The following is an 18148-nucleotide window of genomic DNA, read 5'->3' on the forward strand; positions in this document are numbered from 1 at the left end:
GTATAAGAATCAACAGTCAAATCGCAAATCCCTCACACATGCAACATCTCCATTGGCCAGAAGTATGTACAGAGGTACCGTTTCTCCGACAATTTTCAAATACAGGGTTATCCAAAAGTCACTGACCACCCCTGTAACTTTTTTCCAAATTGAGATAGAAGTGTGAAACAAAGGCAATGTTCCTCGGTCTAAAGTGGCAACTTTTTGAACCCCCCAAAATTTTGGGGGGCGGGGGCTAACTTTTTTTTCAAATGGCAACCCCCCCCCCCCTTTGTGATGCCTCATTCGAAAGATAATAAAAAAAGAAAATTTTTGGCGCAAATCGCAGGTCAAAATGTTGATTTTTGACAAAATGGCGGCCGGTCAAAGTTAAAAATGACGGAAATTTGGCATCTCCATTTTTTATCGGCGGATTGGTCTGAAACTCAGAATCCTAGGTTTTTTTGGGACGAGAAAAACGATTCTTGCATCGGTTTTCCAGAAAAGTCAGTCCTTTTCAAAATGGCGGCGGTCAAAATGGCGGCCTACAGCGAGAAGTGGATATTTAGGCTGCTTATCGTTGGATTTGCATGAAACTTGGTATCCGGGGGTAATTCGGCACGAGGAGAACGAATCTTTCCTTGGATATCTGAAATTCCGACGAATTTCAAAATGGCGGCGGATAAGTGGCCAGAAATCAGTTTTAGGGCTGTTTACCGATGGATTTGCGTGAAATTCGATATCTTGGTGGTTTTTGGCTCAATTAAAGGGAATCTTTCATTAATTCTTGAAATACTAAACAATCGATATCGACTCTCATGCAAATGCATCGGTAAACATAGCCTTAAAACTGATTTTTCCGCCGCCATTTTGAAATTCGTCAGAATTTCAAATATCCAAGGAAAGATTCACGCGTTCTTCTCGTGCCGAAATACCCCCAGATACCAAGTTTCATGCAAATCCAACGATAAGCAGCCTAAATATCCACTTCTCGCTCTAGGCCGCCATTTTGACCGCCGCCATTTTGAAAAGGACTGACTTTTCTGGAAAACCGATGCAAGAATCGTTTTTCTCGTCCCAAAAAAACCTAGGATCCTGAGTTTCAGACCAATCCGCCGATAAAAAATGGAGATGCCGAATTTCCGTCATTTTGAACTTTGACCGGCCGCCATTTTGTCAAAAATCAACATTTTGACCTGCGGTTTGCGCCAAAAGTTTTCTTTTTTCATTATGTTTCGAATGAGGTATCACAAAGGGGGGGGGGGTTGCCATTTGAAAAAAAAAGTTAGCCCCCGCCCCCCTTCCCTTAGGGAGGACCGCCCCCCAAAATTTTGGGGGGACCAAAAAGTCGCTACTTTAGACCGAGGAACATTGCCTTTGTTTCAAACTTCTATCTCAATTTGGAAAAAAGTTACAGGGGTGGTCAGTGACCTTTGTATAACCCTGTATACCTATCCGGATTTTTTTCCGGATCTAAGCCTGCACGCTCCGGTACCTCCGGCTTTTTCCTATAGCCTCCGGCATTTTTTTTCTTAGTATTTGTGAAATTCACAACGAAAAACAAACAGTTAAATTCTATTGTACTTAACATGAATCTACGGCATCTTTATAAAATGTCTGGCTGCTTGTAATAAGTGTTCCCCGAGGCCCCCTCGTCGTCGTGTCGACTGGCAAAGCGGCAACCCTGTTAGCCAGAGTGACCAGTGACATGACATCCACATCTGACATCTGCGTGCGTGTGCCACAGAGTGTGCAATGCGTGTTTATGACCTGAATTAAAAAAAAAAAAAAAAAAAAACCGCACCTGACAGCACCATACACATTAGATTACGATTACGGCGCAATCTTCAACATCAACTTACTTATTTCCGGATTCTTCACTTTCGCAATTTTCAGTTATCGGGCTTTTAGTGTTTCTACGTGTCCTAAGCTAAATTTGCCCCCTTGTGTTTCACCATTTCTCCACGAATCGTGCCTCTTTCAATCGCAAAAATGGTGCAGAGAAGCAGAGTTTACGTTATTGGAGTCGGAATGACCAAGGTATATTTTTCCGCGAATTTTTTCCACTTTTGTCCAAGGCAGATTCTGTAGAATGTCGTTGAATTTTTCACTGAGCTGCATACTTCAGTGTCTTGTTCATGGTTATTTTTCACTATTAGTAGGAGAGCAATGCCATAGTTTTTCTACCAATTTTATTTGAAGCCCTTTATCATTGAAAACCTTTTTTACTCACATGTCATTGTTTGCTCTGTTCGCCCCAATTTGAGAGACCTCTTTCAAGATATACTACCCCACAGTCAAAGACTTTTTGGCAGCATTTCAGTCATGGTCCTCCAAGCGAGATCGCGTTTTTAATGTTCAGTCAAGTAAAGAGTCTTGCAAGTACACAGTTTACTGATGAATTTGCGACTGTGACACTAATGAAATCCCACAGCCTCGGAAAAAGTCACTGAAATTTTTATGATTTTAGGGGAAAAACTAGTGTAGGAAGGATGAATTTTACCTCTAAATTCATTTTAAGTGAGGAAGTCTCTATTCTGAACTTATACAACCGAATTGGTTTGCATAGATGTTTCCTAACGTTTTAGAGTCTAAACTAGAAGACTATCATGCTAGAACCTTCAATTTCTGTAGGCCTCTAAATCCCCTTTGCTGGGACACATCCTTTTTGGAATGTTTCGGCTTTGACTTCCCTTTACAGAAGTGTGAACCAAAGATACCAAGACGGAGCGCTAGAAGAAGAAAATAATTCAAATTCATGTAAACTTTCCGATTGGCTAGAGGATTGGCGGCGAAATTGGGACAAGTTTAAAATTCAAATATAGGGCAGGAGCTGAACATAATTGGGTGAACAAAGTATTCCAGGTTGATTTTTGCTCAAATTCACTTACCCACATATATCTCTTTAACTTTAGATTATATTTGGTCCATCATGGACCAATTAATCTCATTTGAGAGGAACGGTCATCTGGGACTGTAACGGTCTGTTTGAACTGGCAGGACCTCCATGAGCAAAAGAAACTCTATCGGAGAACATTGCTTGTTACCGAGCCAAAGTAGGTTTATCATAAAAAGCCACCCTCCCAACTTTATTTATTCGTTCGTTTGAAGCATCTAAGTATAATGAGTTTAGAGCACGAAATGTGCAAAAGTCTAGAGGGCTAGTTCAAATCAAATTTCCGTTTGCTGCCATGGATTCTTGCGCTTATTTACACACTCACACAAATGCAGAGCGCCAGGGCTGTATCACTTCTCCCCCGTGTTAGTAGATAGGAATGCTCCGTCTTTATGTCTTTGGTGTGAGCCGAGCACTGTTTGACTATCCTGTTACTTACAGTTTGGCCCACATTTTTAAATGTTTTTTTTTGTTTGTGATGGTTTTTAAGTGCTTATCCAATTCACTGTAAAATTGGCTGTCGGTTGGATAGAAAGTAGGGGGAAGAACGTATGAATTTTTTGGTAGGTACATCAATCGATATTGTTGTCTAATGTTTTTTTTTTTTTGCTTTCAGTTTGAAAAACCAGGTAGACGGGAAAACTTCGACTACCCACAAATGGCTGTAGAGGCTGTCTCTAAAGCCCTAGAAGATTCAAGACTGAACATAGGAGATATTAAGCAAGCATGTGTAGGATATGTTTATGGTATGCATTCTTTCAGCCGTAGAATCTTTGTTACATTTTGCCTTGTCTTCATTATTTTACTGTTTCATCTGCTTTCTCAAGCAGCTTTATAACCCATCTATGAATTAGTTCTGGTCATTGCTGGACTCAAATTCATGCAACAATACCATTGACTTGTCAAATGATTATCGCTCATACTGGCTGAAATAGAATGAAGTATTTAAAACCTGTCATTACCTTTACTGGTGCAGAACAGAGCAAACTGACTGCAAAAGACTGAAAGTTCGTACACACAGCTCAAGAACAACTTGACGCAAAGTCCAATTTTTGAAATACTGTTTTAGTATTTTCTGAAATGCACTCTGAAGTTTAGCTCCCCCCCCCCCCCCCCCCTTTCTCACTGAATAGGGGTCCTTGTTACTTTCCTGAAGTGACTTCTTCTGTGTGACTATCTAAAATTATCTCAATGCAGGGTTCACTTGAACGAATTTCGCTATTCTCTGTCTCTACTATTCTGCCATGCCAAGGAAGAACGCTGCATGAGCCTTCAGATGTTGCCAAGTTTCCTCCAACAAAAACCAAATTTACTGGGAAAATTGTGAATGTTTTTTTCCAAAATTTTCAGACAGTTTTTATGCAATTTAATCTAAAACATTTGAAAACAAGGAAAAATATGCATGAATGTTGTCAAAAATACCTACATGTTTTATCCAGGGAAATTTGGCAACTCTCGAATGTTCATACGGTGTTCTTCTTTAGCACGGCAGTATTACTCTCCCATAATCTATGGCTCTTTTGTCGTGGCCAGGCCTCACCTTCTGTGTGGCTTGCGAGCATGCCTCCCCCAGACATGTAGTTTCTCATGGATGTCTGTCAATTTATTTATTATAGGTGACTCAACTTGTGGCCAAAGAGCATTGTATGAGGTTGGTATGACTGGAATTCCTATCTTCAATGTCAACAACAACTGCTCTACCGGCTCCAGTGCATTGCTGTTAGCAAAGCAAATTGTTGAATCAAATAATGCAGACTGTGCCCTTGCCCTGGGTTTCGAAAAAATGGAGAGAGGCTCTCTCATGTCCAAAGTTAGTATTTATCAGGCCTAATTATTTTGTCCCCTCTTGCAAATCGTATCTAGGTTTGTTATTTTCTTGTTTTGTGCTGTGTCCCTTCATGAAAGTTCTCAATAAAACTACCAAATAGTTTGAATGTGTTTAAAATTATGTGCAATTTATTGATTTTTTATGTCTTGTCGCACCTACATGAAATTTAACTTCAGTGTAATCTATCAACTCTCAATGTTTTCTTGCGCTTACTCAGAGTTCACCAATCAGTCTGCAGGACTTGATATGGTCTAACCGTTCTGTGTTGATACGAGGGCTATGTATGACCAATTCTTTGAAACTTCCAGGCAGAAGGGTTGTATTCGGCTCTCTGAGTTTCTTCAACAGCTTTAGAGAGCCTCAATGAGAGATTGGGAAGGTTTTTTTTTTTTTTTTTTTATTTTGTGATCAACTGGACAACATAAGGCACAACTTCAGCAAATCACTCATGCATATCATCTGAATCAGGCATAAAATACATTTTTTCTTAACAACCTTATTGATGCAAATTTTACTTTTCAGTTCTTAGACAGAACAAATCCCATGGAAAAGCATGTTGAAAAAATGGCAGACATTGCAGGGCTTGATTCAGCACCTATTGCTCCTCAGTTGTTTGGTAATGCTGGGAAAGAGCATATGTCAAAGTATGGGACAACTCAAGAAGTATTCGCTAAAATAGCGTACAAGAATCACAAACATTCAGTCAATAACCCGTAAGTTTTTATCTTTTTTCTTTTTAGCATTACTCATTCTCATCTTTACTTACAATTTTGGTAGTGGGACCTGTGTTACCATCTTCTGCTCTGGTATTTATACTCAATGCACAGTAGTGAAAAAGGAACTCTCCAAGTTGAAGCACTTATTTAATCTCTTAATTAGTGTTGAAGGGAGTAAACTTCACACTCCATTTCCAACTTTCAGTATTTTCCTGCTTCTGCGAAGTGCTGTCTCTAGCAGCACAATTCTGTATTTGTGTTTAGCTGCCTGTTATCAGCTGTGTGCATTCTCTTGTTGTTCCTTGTCCATCTTTGTCAAATCGGTCAATATTCTCAAGATAGTTTCTATTTCTCACAATATATTGTTCTCTGTTGCTGTTTTCATGCTGAATGTTTATTCATGTTTCATTCTATGTTTTTCAAGGTATCCTAACTCTGACTCCTGATTTATCTTTGTTACAATTGAATCTTACCATTGCTCTATATCCCTTCTTTCTTTCCCGAATGAAGAACCATTTCTTTAAATATCACCAACAAATACTATTTATTCATTATTAGTCATGAATATTTACTTTCAAGGCTGAACATGTTTTCTCCATGATCCATTTCATTTGGGAGTCAATCTTGAAACAAGTTCTTTTCATTATCACTAATATCTGAACTACTCCTCTACAAGTCAATGTTGAGGCCGGTTTGGAGTTATGGCTGCCAGTTGTGGGGCTGTGCAGCCAAGTCAAATTTAAAAAAGATAGAAGTCATACAAATGAAAATATTACGAAGCATTTCAAAAGCCAGATGGTATGAGAGGAATGCGAATATCCGCGCCGACCTGAACATTGATTCTGCAGAGGACTACATAACAAAAATGTATAACTCTTACAAAAGTAGGCTGCATAGGCATCCCAACTCCTCATTTTTCAGAGGTTGTATTTCTTTTTATGTAAATTAAAATGTGTGTAACCTAATATAAGTTTATCTGATAAGTTTAACCTAAGTTTTTTAAAGATGTCACTTACATCTGAAAACATTCTGTACATATTATAACTCTTGTACAAATAAAAAAAACAAAAACAAAAAACAAAACTAATATCTGAAATTTCCAAGAATATCTCTGTACAAAAATGCTCATGTTTATTTGCGGGCTTTCAATGTAATCTATCTGTCTCTTCTCACTCAATTTTTGAGTGATCGAAGAGCCAAAAACTCTCCAATATCCCAGAAATTTTACTATTCAACCATTTTTTTGCTCTAATTTTTAGGTACTCTCAATTCCAAGAAGAATATACCCTGGATCAAATTATAAACTCACCAACAGTCTTTGGGCCACTAACCAAATTGCAGTGTTGTCCAACATCTGATGGTGCTGCTGCAGCCATTTTAGCCTCTGAGGATTTTGTTTTCCGACATGGTCTTCAGGCCCAGGCTGTCGAAATTATTGGTATGGAGATGGCCACAGACTTACCTTCCACTTTTGCTGAGGAAAGCTGCATGAAAATTGTGAGTGATCTTTTTCACTGAGAGCTGATTCAGAGTAATCTTGTGTTGTAAAATTTTGCATAGATGACTAGTCTTAAAAATCCCTCTACCTTAGTTTTGCAGAAATTTTGTCAAAATTCATTTTTCAACAGTAAGACTAATCAACTTAATTTTTCAAAAATTCTAATGGATGTCCCTCTTTGTTCAAAGAATACATTGAAGAAGTTAAAAGCAGTAATGTTGGCTTAATTTCTTCCCAAAAAATTTGGTAAGAAAGGAAAGTTAGAAACATTGCAATTTTGAAACAAAAGTTTCTACCTAGTTTATGTTTTGACCCTCTTGATCGGGTTGCATTATGACACTTATTTACTTACCATCATGCCCAAGGTAAAAAACCCTGCACAATCCATATGGGAAATGACTCTCTCTACAATCTGATGAAACTTTGATATATTGTTCAGCTAGTCATTCTGATCAAAAGTTGTCATGGACCGAAAGAGATCCCATGAGCGGTTTTCGAGATATTCGCCGTTTTATGTGTGTAAATTGAGGTTTTGCTGGCTGTACAATTGTGCGGCACTTCTTGTGCCCTTCTCTTCCAGTCCACTCCGACCGCTCTTGGCTTCCCCGCCACCTACACCGGAGGCTCGGACTCCGACGGTCATGAGGCTTATACGGAGCCGGATGGTCTTATTACCATGAGCGTCGGGTATGGGTAGTGGGGAAGCGGAGAGCGGCCAGATTGGACTGGAAGGAAGGGTCCAAGAAGCGCTGCACAATGGTCCGGCCAGTGAAACCTCAATCTACGCACTTAAAATGGCGAATACCTCGAAAACCGCTTGTGGAATCTCTTTTGGCCCATCAGAACTTTTGATCAGAATGACTAGCTAAGCAACATATCCAAGTTTCATCAGATTGTAGAGAGAGCCATTTCCCATAAGGATTGTGCGGGGTTCTTTACAGCAGGGGTAAACTTAAATTATAACACTTTCTGTAGAACCCTCCATATCAATGTCACAGAAACATATTTTGATAAAAAAAAAGGGGAAAAAAAAGAAACCACTGGTAGAGTTTTTTGTCATTTTCTCTGAGAACTTGATAAGCCGCATGTTATACCTAACATCCATGGAAGCGCCCCTTTGACCCATGCTCAGGGACTATCATTATTTTCATTGGCTGAAACTTTAAGGTTTCTCAGGTTTTTTTTTTTTTTTTTTACCTAATAGATAAGATACCCACCTTTAAGAGATGTAAGCCAGTTTGACGGTAGCTAGAGCCCTGCTCAAATCAACATCATAATATGAAAATCACAACCTCTTTACACCTTATTGATTGTTTTACATTGAGCGTTTTACCTAATGCAAGTTAATTTTTTATATTTATTAGGTTGGTTATGATATGACTAAGGCTGCTGCTGAGAAACTATTTAGTCAAACTCCCTACAAACCAACAGATGTTGATGTCGTGGAACTTCATGACTGTTTTTCTGCCAATGAACTAATAACTTATGAAGCGTTAGGACTCTGCCCACCTGGGAAAGGAGGAGACCTTGTAAACTCAGGAGGAAACACGTATGGTGGAAAATATGTAGTGAATCCAAGTGGAGGCTTAATCTCCAAAGGACACCCTCTTGGTGCCACTGGTGAGTGCATAGTACCATTTGCATTAGTGCTCATGGAAATGAATCGGAACACAGATTAGATTTTTTTTTTTTTAAGTTTAATTTTTGTTTTAATCAGAATTTTTCTGCCTTTTCACACTGTAATCTGACTTTAAAGTCAACCCAATTGAGGCATTGGATGCAAAAAGGGCACTTCTCATTTGCAGTATTTTAGAGTCTCATCTGCTATTTCATTCACTGTAAGGAAAGTGAATGCATCAGTTTCTCTAAAAATTGTACTGAATATTCCTTATGATTCCACAATTTTCCACAGAGAGAATTATGGAAAAATCACCCATTCAATTCTTCTCCAAGGGATTAATTCGCAACAGAGATTCTGAAATGCCGCAATCGAGAAGTGCCCTTTTCGCATCCAGTGCCTCAATTTTAGTTGACAGTATACACTCAAGCAATAACTATCTATAGGAGTTGGGAATCAGTGTTTGAAACACACGCCGGCCAAACAGGAATTTTCCGGTAAGAAATCGCCTTTGGCTGCTAAGAAATGAAACTAGCGGCCAAGCCTTGGCTGCGTAGAAAATCGTTGTTAAACTTTGTTTTCCTTCGGCGCATTCTGCAAGGTACCTTGTTGTGTCGTGTTATTAATTCTTCCCGTCCGTCTTCGTCAAGTTTCGTTACACATCGGGGTATGTTGTAACAGTGCTATGTGGAAAGAGGGAGGGAAGCTTGGTAGGACGCACTGCGGTTGGCTGGCAACTGACTGGCGGCCTTTCAAAAGGGCAATTTTTCATTTTTGCCCTTAAGAAATCTGAGATGGCCCCCAAGATAAAAATTGCAGGCCAGATGGGTGCTAAGACTTAGTGCTGAGTTTCAAACAATGATTGAAAAGTTTTAGTTAAAAGAAGCAGTTTCAGTTTTTGCAAGAGCCTTGCACAATACTGTAAAATCCTCACAAGCAGCCTCAGGGTCTTGATTGCTATGAATCAAATTGTCAAATATGTCCATAAACAGAATTTCATAGTATTAGTAGACGCAGACTTGTCAAACTCTTGGTGCAGAATAATGCTGAATATCTAGGACAGGCAGTACATGGCAAAAGGGCAGGAAACATTATTGTAGGATTAAGTGTATGTACGGGGTGATCCAAACCACCCGTCTCTCCACCATCTCTATCCGGAGAACCACTGAAAATCGAGTTTTGAGGGCCAGGCCCGCCACACGGGTGGGAACACTGGGTCCAAGGCCCAGGCCCCGGTACCATGGACCCAGTATCCCCACCCTTGTGGCAGGCCTGGCCCTCAAAACTTTATTTTCAGTGGTTCTCCAGGTAGAGATTGTGGACGGGTAGTCTGGATCACCCGGTATATGATTGGCCTGGCAATGATCATCAAAACGTTTTAAAAGACATTTCATCAAGAGTAGCTTTTTCCCACTTAAATGTACTATTTATGTTACTGCCTGATATTTACAGGAATTGCTCAATGCGCTGAATTATGCTGGCAACTGCGAGGGTTAGCGGGCAAGAGACAGGTCCCCAATGCTCGTTTAGCACTACAACACAACATTGGTCTTGGTGGAGCTGTTGTTGTTGCTTTGTATCGTCTTGGATTCCCAGGAACTTCAAGGTATTCTATTTTTTTTTTTTTTCAATTATTCACTCAAAGTACAGTAATTGCCAAGCTAGTTAAACAGACCAATTTTTTGTTGTCCGTGCTAACCCCAAACAGTCGGTGACTAGTATTTCGAATAAAGCGCTATCATTGCGTTGCAGACTGAGGCACTGTCCATAGGTGCCCCATGAAACTAGCTGTAGAGTACCAGTTATGCACATAACTGGTTGGAAGCGCTTCGCAGCAATCAGCGGAAATAATGGTACCTTTGAGGTGTTGGAACTTTGCCGTTTTCTTGAACGTTTTCCTAACCTAGCAAGAACTATTACACTGCAACATGGACCAAGAGAATAAATAAGGACCCCCAACTTCCAATTTAAACCTGTGTTAAAAACCGTTACCGCGCGAAAGCAGCAAACCTGGCAGAGGGTACGGTGAATTAATGCTAGAGTCCCTTTATACTGAGAGTTAAGACAATGTGAATCCATTTCTGATTGGTTCCCGTATTTTAGGCCTTCACAGTGTCACAAACGGGAATAAAGATTACATTTTCACAGATTGCAAAGATTATAATCTGGAATGGACCAGGGAATTATGGGTTTGGCAAGGAACAAACGGAATGAGAGAAGGAACGGAGAAAGGAATTTGAGAATGGGCCGATCAAAGATTATAAAAAACGTTCAATTTCTGTAATCTTTATTCCCGTTTGTGACTCCATGAGGGGGTTTTGTCTTGACTTTCAGTATAAAGGGATTCTAATTAACGCCACAGTGGTCCATGATCGTACCTCTATAGTAGGTAGTATTCCATGCAGTGTTCGTTGTAAACCTATGATTTATTTATTTAGATACTTTAATACATTTTACTTTTGCAAAATAATGAAATAGTGTAGATACATACCTTCTGCAGAGGTCAATGCAAAAGACTCGGATTTGAAGTATCTTATCAAAACACGAGGAAATTTGATGATTCAGTCAACTTCTGACGCAGAATCAAAGAGACTTGCTAATAATCAAATTAGAGGTAATGCTTGAAGTCAAGTATCTTTGATTTTGTGACACTCAGTTGATCTTTATCAGTACAACACTATTTCTCGTTAAAAACATTTCTTTTTAACAGAGAAGCGCCTTCGGCTAAAAGTACAATTCTGATTCCTGCTGCACCCTTCCTTTGGCTTTCTCAACAGCAGTTACTGTTGAGTAAAACGGTTAGAAAAAACACTTTATATTATTACCAGTTTATGTACCGGAAGACTGACGAAGATTGAAATAAAAATGGGAAACTTTTCACACTGAGCTCTTCAGAACTTCAGAATGACCACGAGGATCTACGAGGGTCATCCAAAAAGTAAGTTTCCCTACCTTGTATCTTCCGAACGAGAAGAGATATATTAAATCGGTAAAAAAGCACATATAAGGCATACTCTAAGCTTTAAAAGAAGCTCAAGTTTTTGAAAATCGGTCAAGGGGTTCGCGAGTAAACTTAATTTTACTGAGACAACCTCCTGTCGCCGCGTGCCCACCTCCGCGGTCAGGATGCGCGGTGAGTCGATCATAGAAGACTCGGGTTATCGCCCCTATACATCACATCAACAAGAAATTTTAATGTTTTCATTGAGTAGGTCTTACCTTACTTTTTCACATAGTCTCTACATCATTTTTGATATTTCTGGTATCATCATAGCAGCTTCTTGATGCCTTCCGCATAGAAGCTTTCGCATTGACTCTGAAACCCGTCATTGACAGCGATCTGTACCTCTGAATCTGTTGAAAATCGCTTCCATCGTGGAAGTTTTTCCGCTCGGGAACAAATGAAAGTCACATGAAGCTAAAGTACGAAAGTTTGAAGGATTGGGGGAAAATTTCCCTACGCAAAGCAACTGATTTGGGAGTGCAGGTCGCTGTCAATGACTAGTTTTGGAGCCAAGACGAGATCTTCTATGCGGGAGGCGTCAAGAAGCTGCTGTAATGATACCAAAAATGTCAAAGAGGATGTGGAGACTACGTCAAAAAGTAAGGTAACTACTACTAACTACTAGTAAGGTAGTTACTCAATGAAAACTTTAACATTTCTTGTTGATGTGATGTACAGAGCCGATAACCCGAGTCTTCTATAATCGACTCTCCGCGCATCTTGACCCCGGAGGTGGGCACGCGGCGACAGGAGGTTGTCTTAGTAAAATTAAGTTTACTCGCGAACCCCTTAACCGATTTTCAAAAACTTGAGCTTGTTTTAAAGCTTAAAGTATGCCTAATATGTGCCTTTTTACCGATTTGATTTACCTCTTTTCGTTCGGAAGATACAAGGTAGGGAAACTTACTTTTTGGATGACCCTCGTAGAAACATCTACGAGCACTGAGTGATAAGCCTAAATAGGTAGTGCATGGAAACATAAAGAGGAGGACCCAATCGTTGGTTTAGTTCACTAGACCCTCTGCCAGGCAGCCCTGATGTCACTGCTAACTGTAGTTGGGGGTCCATATTTATTCTCTTGGTCCATGACTGCAATTCAGCAAAAGGGAAAAAAGCAAGCACAGATTGTAGGACAGGGAAACTGAAATAGTCGTTGGTTGTCCCTTAAGTATTGTAACTGGCTCTCACCAATGAAAGATTTTGAACTGCAACTTAAGCAGCCATCAGCAATAACTTACTAGGTTTCTGAGAAGTACTTGAGGAGATCATTCAGTAAAAAAATTTGGTGAGTTACATCCTTTAAAGACTGTTCGTCAAGAGATACGTTTTACTGTTTCAAAGAGTTTTCCAATGAAGGAAAGCAACTTGTCTACCCTATTATCTAACACTCCTTGGCATTTTGCATTACAGATCTTCCGTAAGAGCACAAATGGCAGCGGCTATAGAAGATCCAAGTGTCTTCAAAGTAAAGAAAGCTTTTGATCTTCTTAAAGAAGCTATGGAAGAAGATCAAGACAACCTCATTGATAAAGTTCGTGGAATATATTGCTTCAAGGTTAAAAATTCGGATGGTAAAGAGGGCATGTGGATAATCAATGCCAAAACTGGAAAAGGAAACGTAACTTACAATGGAAAAGGTATTTTTAATCCATACCCAAATGTCTTACTGTTTTTTTTTTTTTTTTTGCACTTGCCTCTTTTTGTAACTCTCACCAAAAATCTCAAAGTTCTTCAGAGAGGTGGCCCTCATTTTGTACTCTTTTAAACTCAAATATAGGTGACTTTTGGTGAATAGTGAAGGAGAGATCAAAAATGATTCATGGAAAAAAATAATTTTTAGTGTTGTCATCTTTCCTGTAGAGTTGCATTGGCAGAGTGGGATCGTGCCATAAATTTTGATTGGATCTGTGAAACGGACCTTTTCTTTTGGGAGAAAATGTTCCTCAGCTTTAATATGTAAATACATGGAGGACAAAAATCTAGAAACTTTGATGCAAGTTTGACTGTATCAACTCTTAAATTGAAAGAGATGTCCGTCCTGAAGTTCCGAACCAAAAATTCCTCAGTTGTAGAAGATTGTGGCTTAGGTGTTTGCGAGAAGTAATGGAAATTTTGTTCCTGGTAGATGAAGTCCCTTTTACAGATCCTGTCACAATTGTTTTTTTGTGCCTAATTGAAAGCTGAAGTCTATGTTTGAAGTAGGTCTTTAAAACTTTTGATTTTTGATATTAGGTACGATATTATGTGTGTGTTCTATTCATTTCGGCGCTTTTCAAAGTAGTGTTCAGAATTGTCCCTTCTGATACCCGAATATTGACCAAGAAAGTAAGTTTTGGTTGATTGTTGTGTACTTCAACCATTTGGCATGTATTCCAAATCATGAAACCAGCATTGAAAAATATAAAGTTGATATGAAAGTACAAATTTTTTAGGAATTAAATGCACTGTCGAAGGTTCCTTTCCTAGGTTCCTGTGAATGTCTTAAAATCAGTTGTAAATTAGCTATAAATGTAAGTTCGTTTTCATAAATTTTCGCACGTGTCTTCTGTCTGCCTTATCCATGATTATGCTTGCTCATGTAGGTGACTCGATTTTTTTAAACCTACCATTGCTTTCAATCTCTGTTGAGTCTTGCCGTTTTAGCAACATTTCTACCTCGATTGTACAACTACAGAGGGCCTGCGCATGAAAGTGGTTCAATCAGTTTTGATCAGTTTGGTTTGATGTGTTGATAATTCAAGATTATTAAAATTATGGACACCTATCAAAATCATTAACGTTTGTTGAAATCATCAATAATCGTTGACAAACTTTAAGCTTGTCTATGATCATAGAAATCATTAACAATCATTAAAATCAACGAGCATTGGAAATACCGACAGTCACTGAAGAAACTTAAAACCACCGAAACAATTGCATTGTTTACTTTGTAAAGTGCTCTTCTTGGGACAAAGCAAATTCCGTTTTATTGCTTAAAAGCAAATTGTAGGGTCATAGGCGTACCTACAGCATTTTTTTTTTTTTTTATTTATTATTATCCTCATTTTACATCAAAATTTTATGCCCGAATTTCGTTTGCTCTAAAAAGTGCTCAACTCCATGGTTAAGAAACGTTCGTGTTGTACTGTTTGAAGACCCTAAAATTTTACATGTTTTTATGGTTTGAGGACCCGATAATCAGTGTGCTGTAAACATTTTCTACGCATTGAGTCGAGCTGAATTCGGGTTTTTTACTTTACTGGATTATTTTTATTTTTGTACGGTTCTTTTGAAAGCATGTAACGAAATTCAAAATCATAAAAACTTCCCCCCCCCCCCCCCCATGACTCTGCTGGGACAGGCATCTACAAATTGACAAGGAAGAAGTGATGTATCCATGTTTGACTTCGTCATAACTCTTAGGATCCCAATTCAAAATTTACTTAATTTAAAAATACTTCCTCATCATATTTTATGAGGATCTGGCTCAATTGTGCAGTGGATGGATTTACCTAATAGTTCAACTAGACGACAGGAGCTTGAGAATGGATATGTGTTAATTGCTCAATTCTATATCTTTTATTAAATTATCCAAACCAAGAATCATTCTCAACAGAAAAGTGCATTAGAAGATACCAAGTGGAGACGCATGAAATTTTTCAAGTTGGGTTTATTTTACTTGAGAATTCTTAGAATCTTTCTTCTTATTAAATTTTTGGGAGATGCCTCACTCGAGAAATTGCGCCCCAGTTTTGCACTTATTTTCGATTTTTAACGTATACGGGGGAATTAAAAAGTAATTGAAACGAATTGGCAAGTTGTATTGAGCTTTTTTTCATACACCCCCGGGGTATGGTATCCCTCACTAAAAATGGTTTTTGTGCTTCTGTTGGTTATAAAAGCACACAAAAAAAGTAAATGAGGTTGGTAAAAAAACATTTTTTTTCTGGGTGATTTGTTATGGAATGACCCTCAGTTACTTGCACATGTCTATCTTACTTACTCTTGATCAATTTTTGATTCCAGAAAAACCTGATGTAACAATCATCGTTCATGATGATGATGTGGTGGATCTGCTGTCTGGCAAGTTGAACCCCCAGAAAGCATTCTTCCAAGGAAAAATCAAAATTCAAGGGAATATGGGATTAGCATTGAAGCTGACTGAACTCCAGAAAAAAGCATCCGCTAAAATTGAAGTGCTCCGAGCAAAATTGTAAAATGGTGATTTTCAAGTCTGAGAATATCTATATCAATCATTCCTTCTACCTTACAGAAAAAAAGCTGCTGGTGAGTTGTTTTTTTTTACCAATCAATGGAGAGCATCAATTTTATTTTCTTTTTACACCTCCAATGAAATCTGTGAAACACAAGCTTGAAACTCACTTGCTCAAAAATAAATTAAAAACTTGATGATGCATTTCGGACATCCAGCTAATTAATGTCAGGTTCATTTCTCTCCGTAATATTTTCGTCTCTCTTCTATTAGCGCTATTGTCCAGTATTTTTAAACCAAACGCGGTCAAATCTTTTACCAAGCCCCCTCAATAGAGAGAGAAAGAGAGAGAGAGGGAGGGGGGGCTTGGACAATCATATAAAAAACAATTTTTTGCTTAAAACTTTTGAATGATTTTAGATACTGAGCTAAACTTTGGGTTCTCAAATTTATACCATTGGTTAATTTTCAACCAGTTCATCGCTCATCAAAAGTTTCATCCATCAAATCAAGTATCAAATTTTTCGTCAGTGCGAAAATCGAATTTTCATAGTGTAAGGAGCATGAGCTGCATGCAGATGAAGATAAGATGGATGCGTGGTTATTTATATTCTCCACCCTTAGAGGCATAGGCAAAGTGAGTTTTTAACTTTTGTTTCATTTATTATGGAGAGTTATTTTTTGTTTCATTTTTTATATTTTGGATTTATTCTCCTTAATAATTAGTGTCAGAATACTCTTGTTTAGAACTGACGGAAAAATTTATGAATCTTTTATTTTTATATAAGTAACCTGTGGTGATATGTGAATTTACTTCCTCTGCTGTCTCTAGTTTTAAGTCAAAGATCTTATTTTAAATGCAATTTAGAAGTTAAGTCTACATGTTGCATGTTCTTGTTTTTATCTAATTTTTAATTTTTTTGTGTATCTTTTCAAAGAACAAAAACTTGTCCTTCCACAATTTTGATTCCGAGTCAATGCAAGTTCTTTTCAAGCTAAAAAGATAGGTCTTAATAAGTGTTCTACGGGTGCTCTTCTACATCTAATGTTATAATCGTTGGGATTATTTTCTCCTCTGGGTGTCCAAAACAAAGACATTTAGTACATAGAATATTTTAGGCCGTGGGGTATTTAAGCATATAGCATTTTAAAATTATGTATATTTTTATTTTTTACGGAAGATATACAATAAACATCTTTTATTATTATTTATTATCCTCTCAATTTTATTCTTCATAGAATGGTAGTTTAGACTTCTCCTGTCAAATCATTTCATATGAGAGTTCTTTTTAAGAAAAATTAAATAGCTAACAAAGCTCTGAAAACTGAAAAAAGCTCATGTTGGCTGAAATTCATTTACTTATACATATATATGACAGAAATTGAATGGCATGTTTATTCGTGATCTACGACTCGAGATCGGTGCTTTTTACATGGTCCCAGGCTCAGGTCCCACCATGAGAGAAAGTGCAATAGTGTATTCCCTTCGGAAAATACACTAAAAAAAGAGAGGGCGTCGATCCACCAATTTGTATTTTGGGAGCTATAATCAGCTCAATAATGGTATGAACTTTGAAGGAGCAACAACTGATTTAATTTTATAGTGGCCTGGTATAATTAACAGAGGAAGGATGACTAAAAAACATACATAAAAAATTGCGATACACAGGAATTAAAATGAAAACTTATAATAACTTTGATATTCAAATAAAAAACAAAATTTTCGGACAGACCGACAACCAGAACTTGAAAACTTCAGATTTTTAAGCGAATTCCCTTCATGGAGCTGAAGTGCTTGTGCTGGTTCTAGCTGTGCCCTTCATGGCGCCTAACGTGAGGGATTGCTTGGAGACCCAATAGCTGGATGACTGATTTTTCGACACGAAAAAGAGAGAGCTAAATCGGGGAGTCACATCATACATTTTGCGTTTTCGCAGAGATTCTATGAGATGTCATACATTTAGAGGAGAATCCTGCTGCATTTTTGTGACCATTTCCTCTTGCTATGTTTTTTTATTTGCTCACTAGTGACCGAGGTTTTACAGATGTGGGGGCCAAATTCAATTGGTGCAAGAGAAAATTTTCGTTTCAACACCGAAACAGTTGAAATTTTTGTCCAAGGGGCCACAACTCACAACATTCCATGAGGATTGATGTTATGATATGCATACTTTGTTGTCCATCCTTTGAAGTGCCTGAGAGTATTTGATGGGGATGGTGTGGAGGGCTGCTGATACTTGTGAGTTGTGTAATATTTGAACACTATTTTTTTTATTCGAGCCACCGGCCTCACACCTGTTGAATAGCTGGATATAGAGCATGTATGTTACGGTAATTACTTAAATCTTACCTCAAATCAGTTAAACTCACCTCCCATTTTATTAATAATTGAATTTAACCAAGTTTTAAGTACAAAT

General features: G+C 38.2%; 1 protein-coding gene across 1 annotated transcript; it reads left to right on the forward strand.

Annotated features, from left to right (window-relative positions):
- The first annotated feature begins 1757 nt into the window (after window positions 1–1757).
- On the forward strand, window positions 1758–16939 carry ScpX (Sterol carrier protein X-related thiolase). Its single transcript, XM_072297465.1, has 9 exons — window positions 1758–2019; window positions 3492–3621; window positions 4492–4685; window positions 5226–5416; window positions 6679–6916; window positions 8282–8537; window positions 9988–10141; window positions 12950–13176; window positions 15545–16939. The coding sequence occupies exons 1-9, from the start codon at window positions 1972–1974 to the stop codon at window positions 15733–15735; spliced, it is 1629 nt and encodes a 542-aa protein (XP_072153566.1). The 5' UTR covers window positions 1758–1971; the 3' UTR covers window positions 15736–16939.
- The last annotated feature ends 1209 nt before the right edge of the window (window positions 16940–18148 follow it).

The sequence above is a fragment of the Bemisia tabaci genome, chromosome 2 (assembly GCF_918797505.1).
Source record: "Bemisia tabaci chromosome 2, PGI_BMITA_v3".
NCBI classification, from domain to species: Eukaryota; Metazoa; Arthropoda; class Insecta; order Hemiptera; family Aleyrodidae; genus Bemisia; species Bemisia tabaci.

Coding starts and splice junctions, on each gene's coding strand:
- ScpX (XM_072297465.1), top strand. CDS start 1,972: ATGGTGCAGAGAAGCAGAGTTTACGTTATTGGAGTCGGAATGACCAAG. Junction 4,686..5,225: donor GAGGCTCTCTCATGTCCAAA/GTTAGTATTTAT, acceptor TTTACTTTTCAG/TTCTTAGACAGAACAAATCC. Junction 8,538..9,987: donor ACACCCTCTTGGTGCCACTG/GTGAGTGCATAG, acceptor TGATATTTACAG/GAATTGCTCAATGCGCTGAA.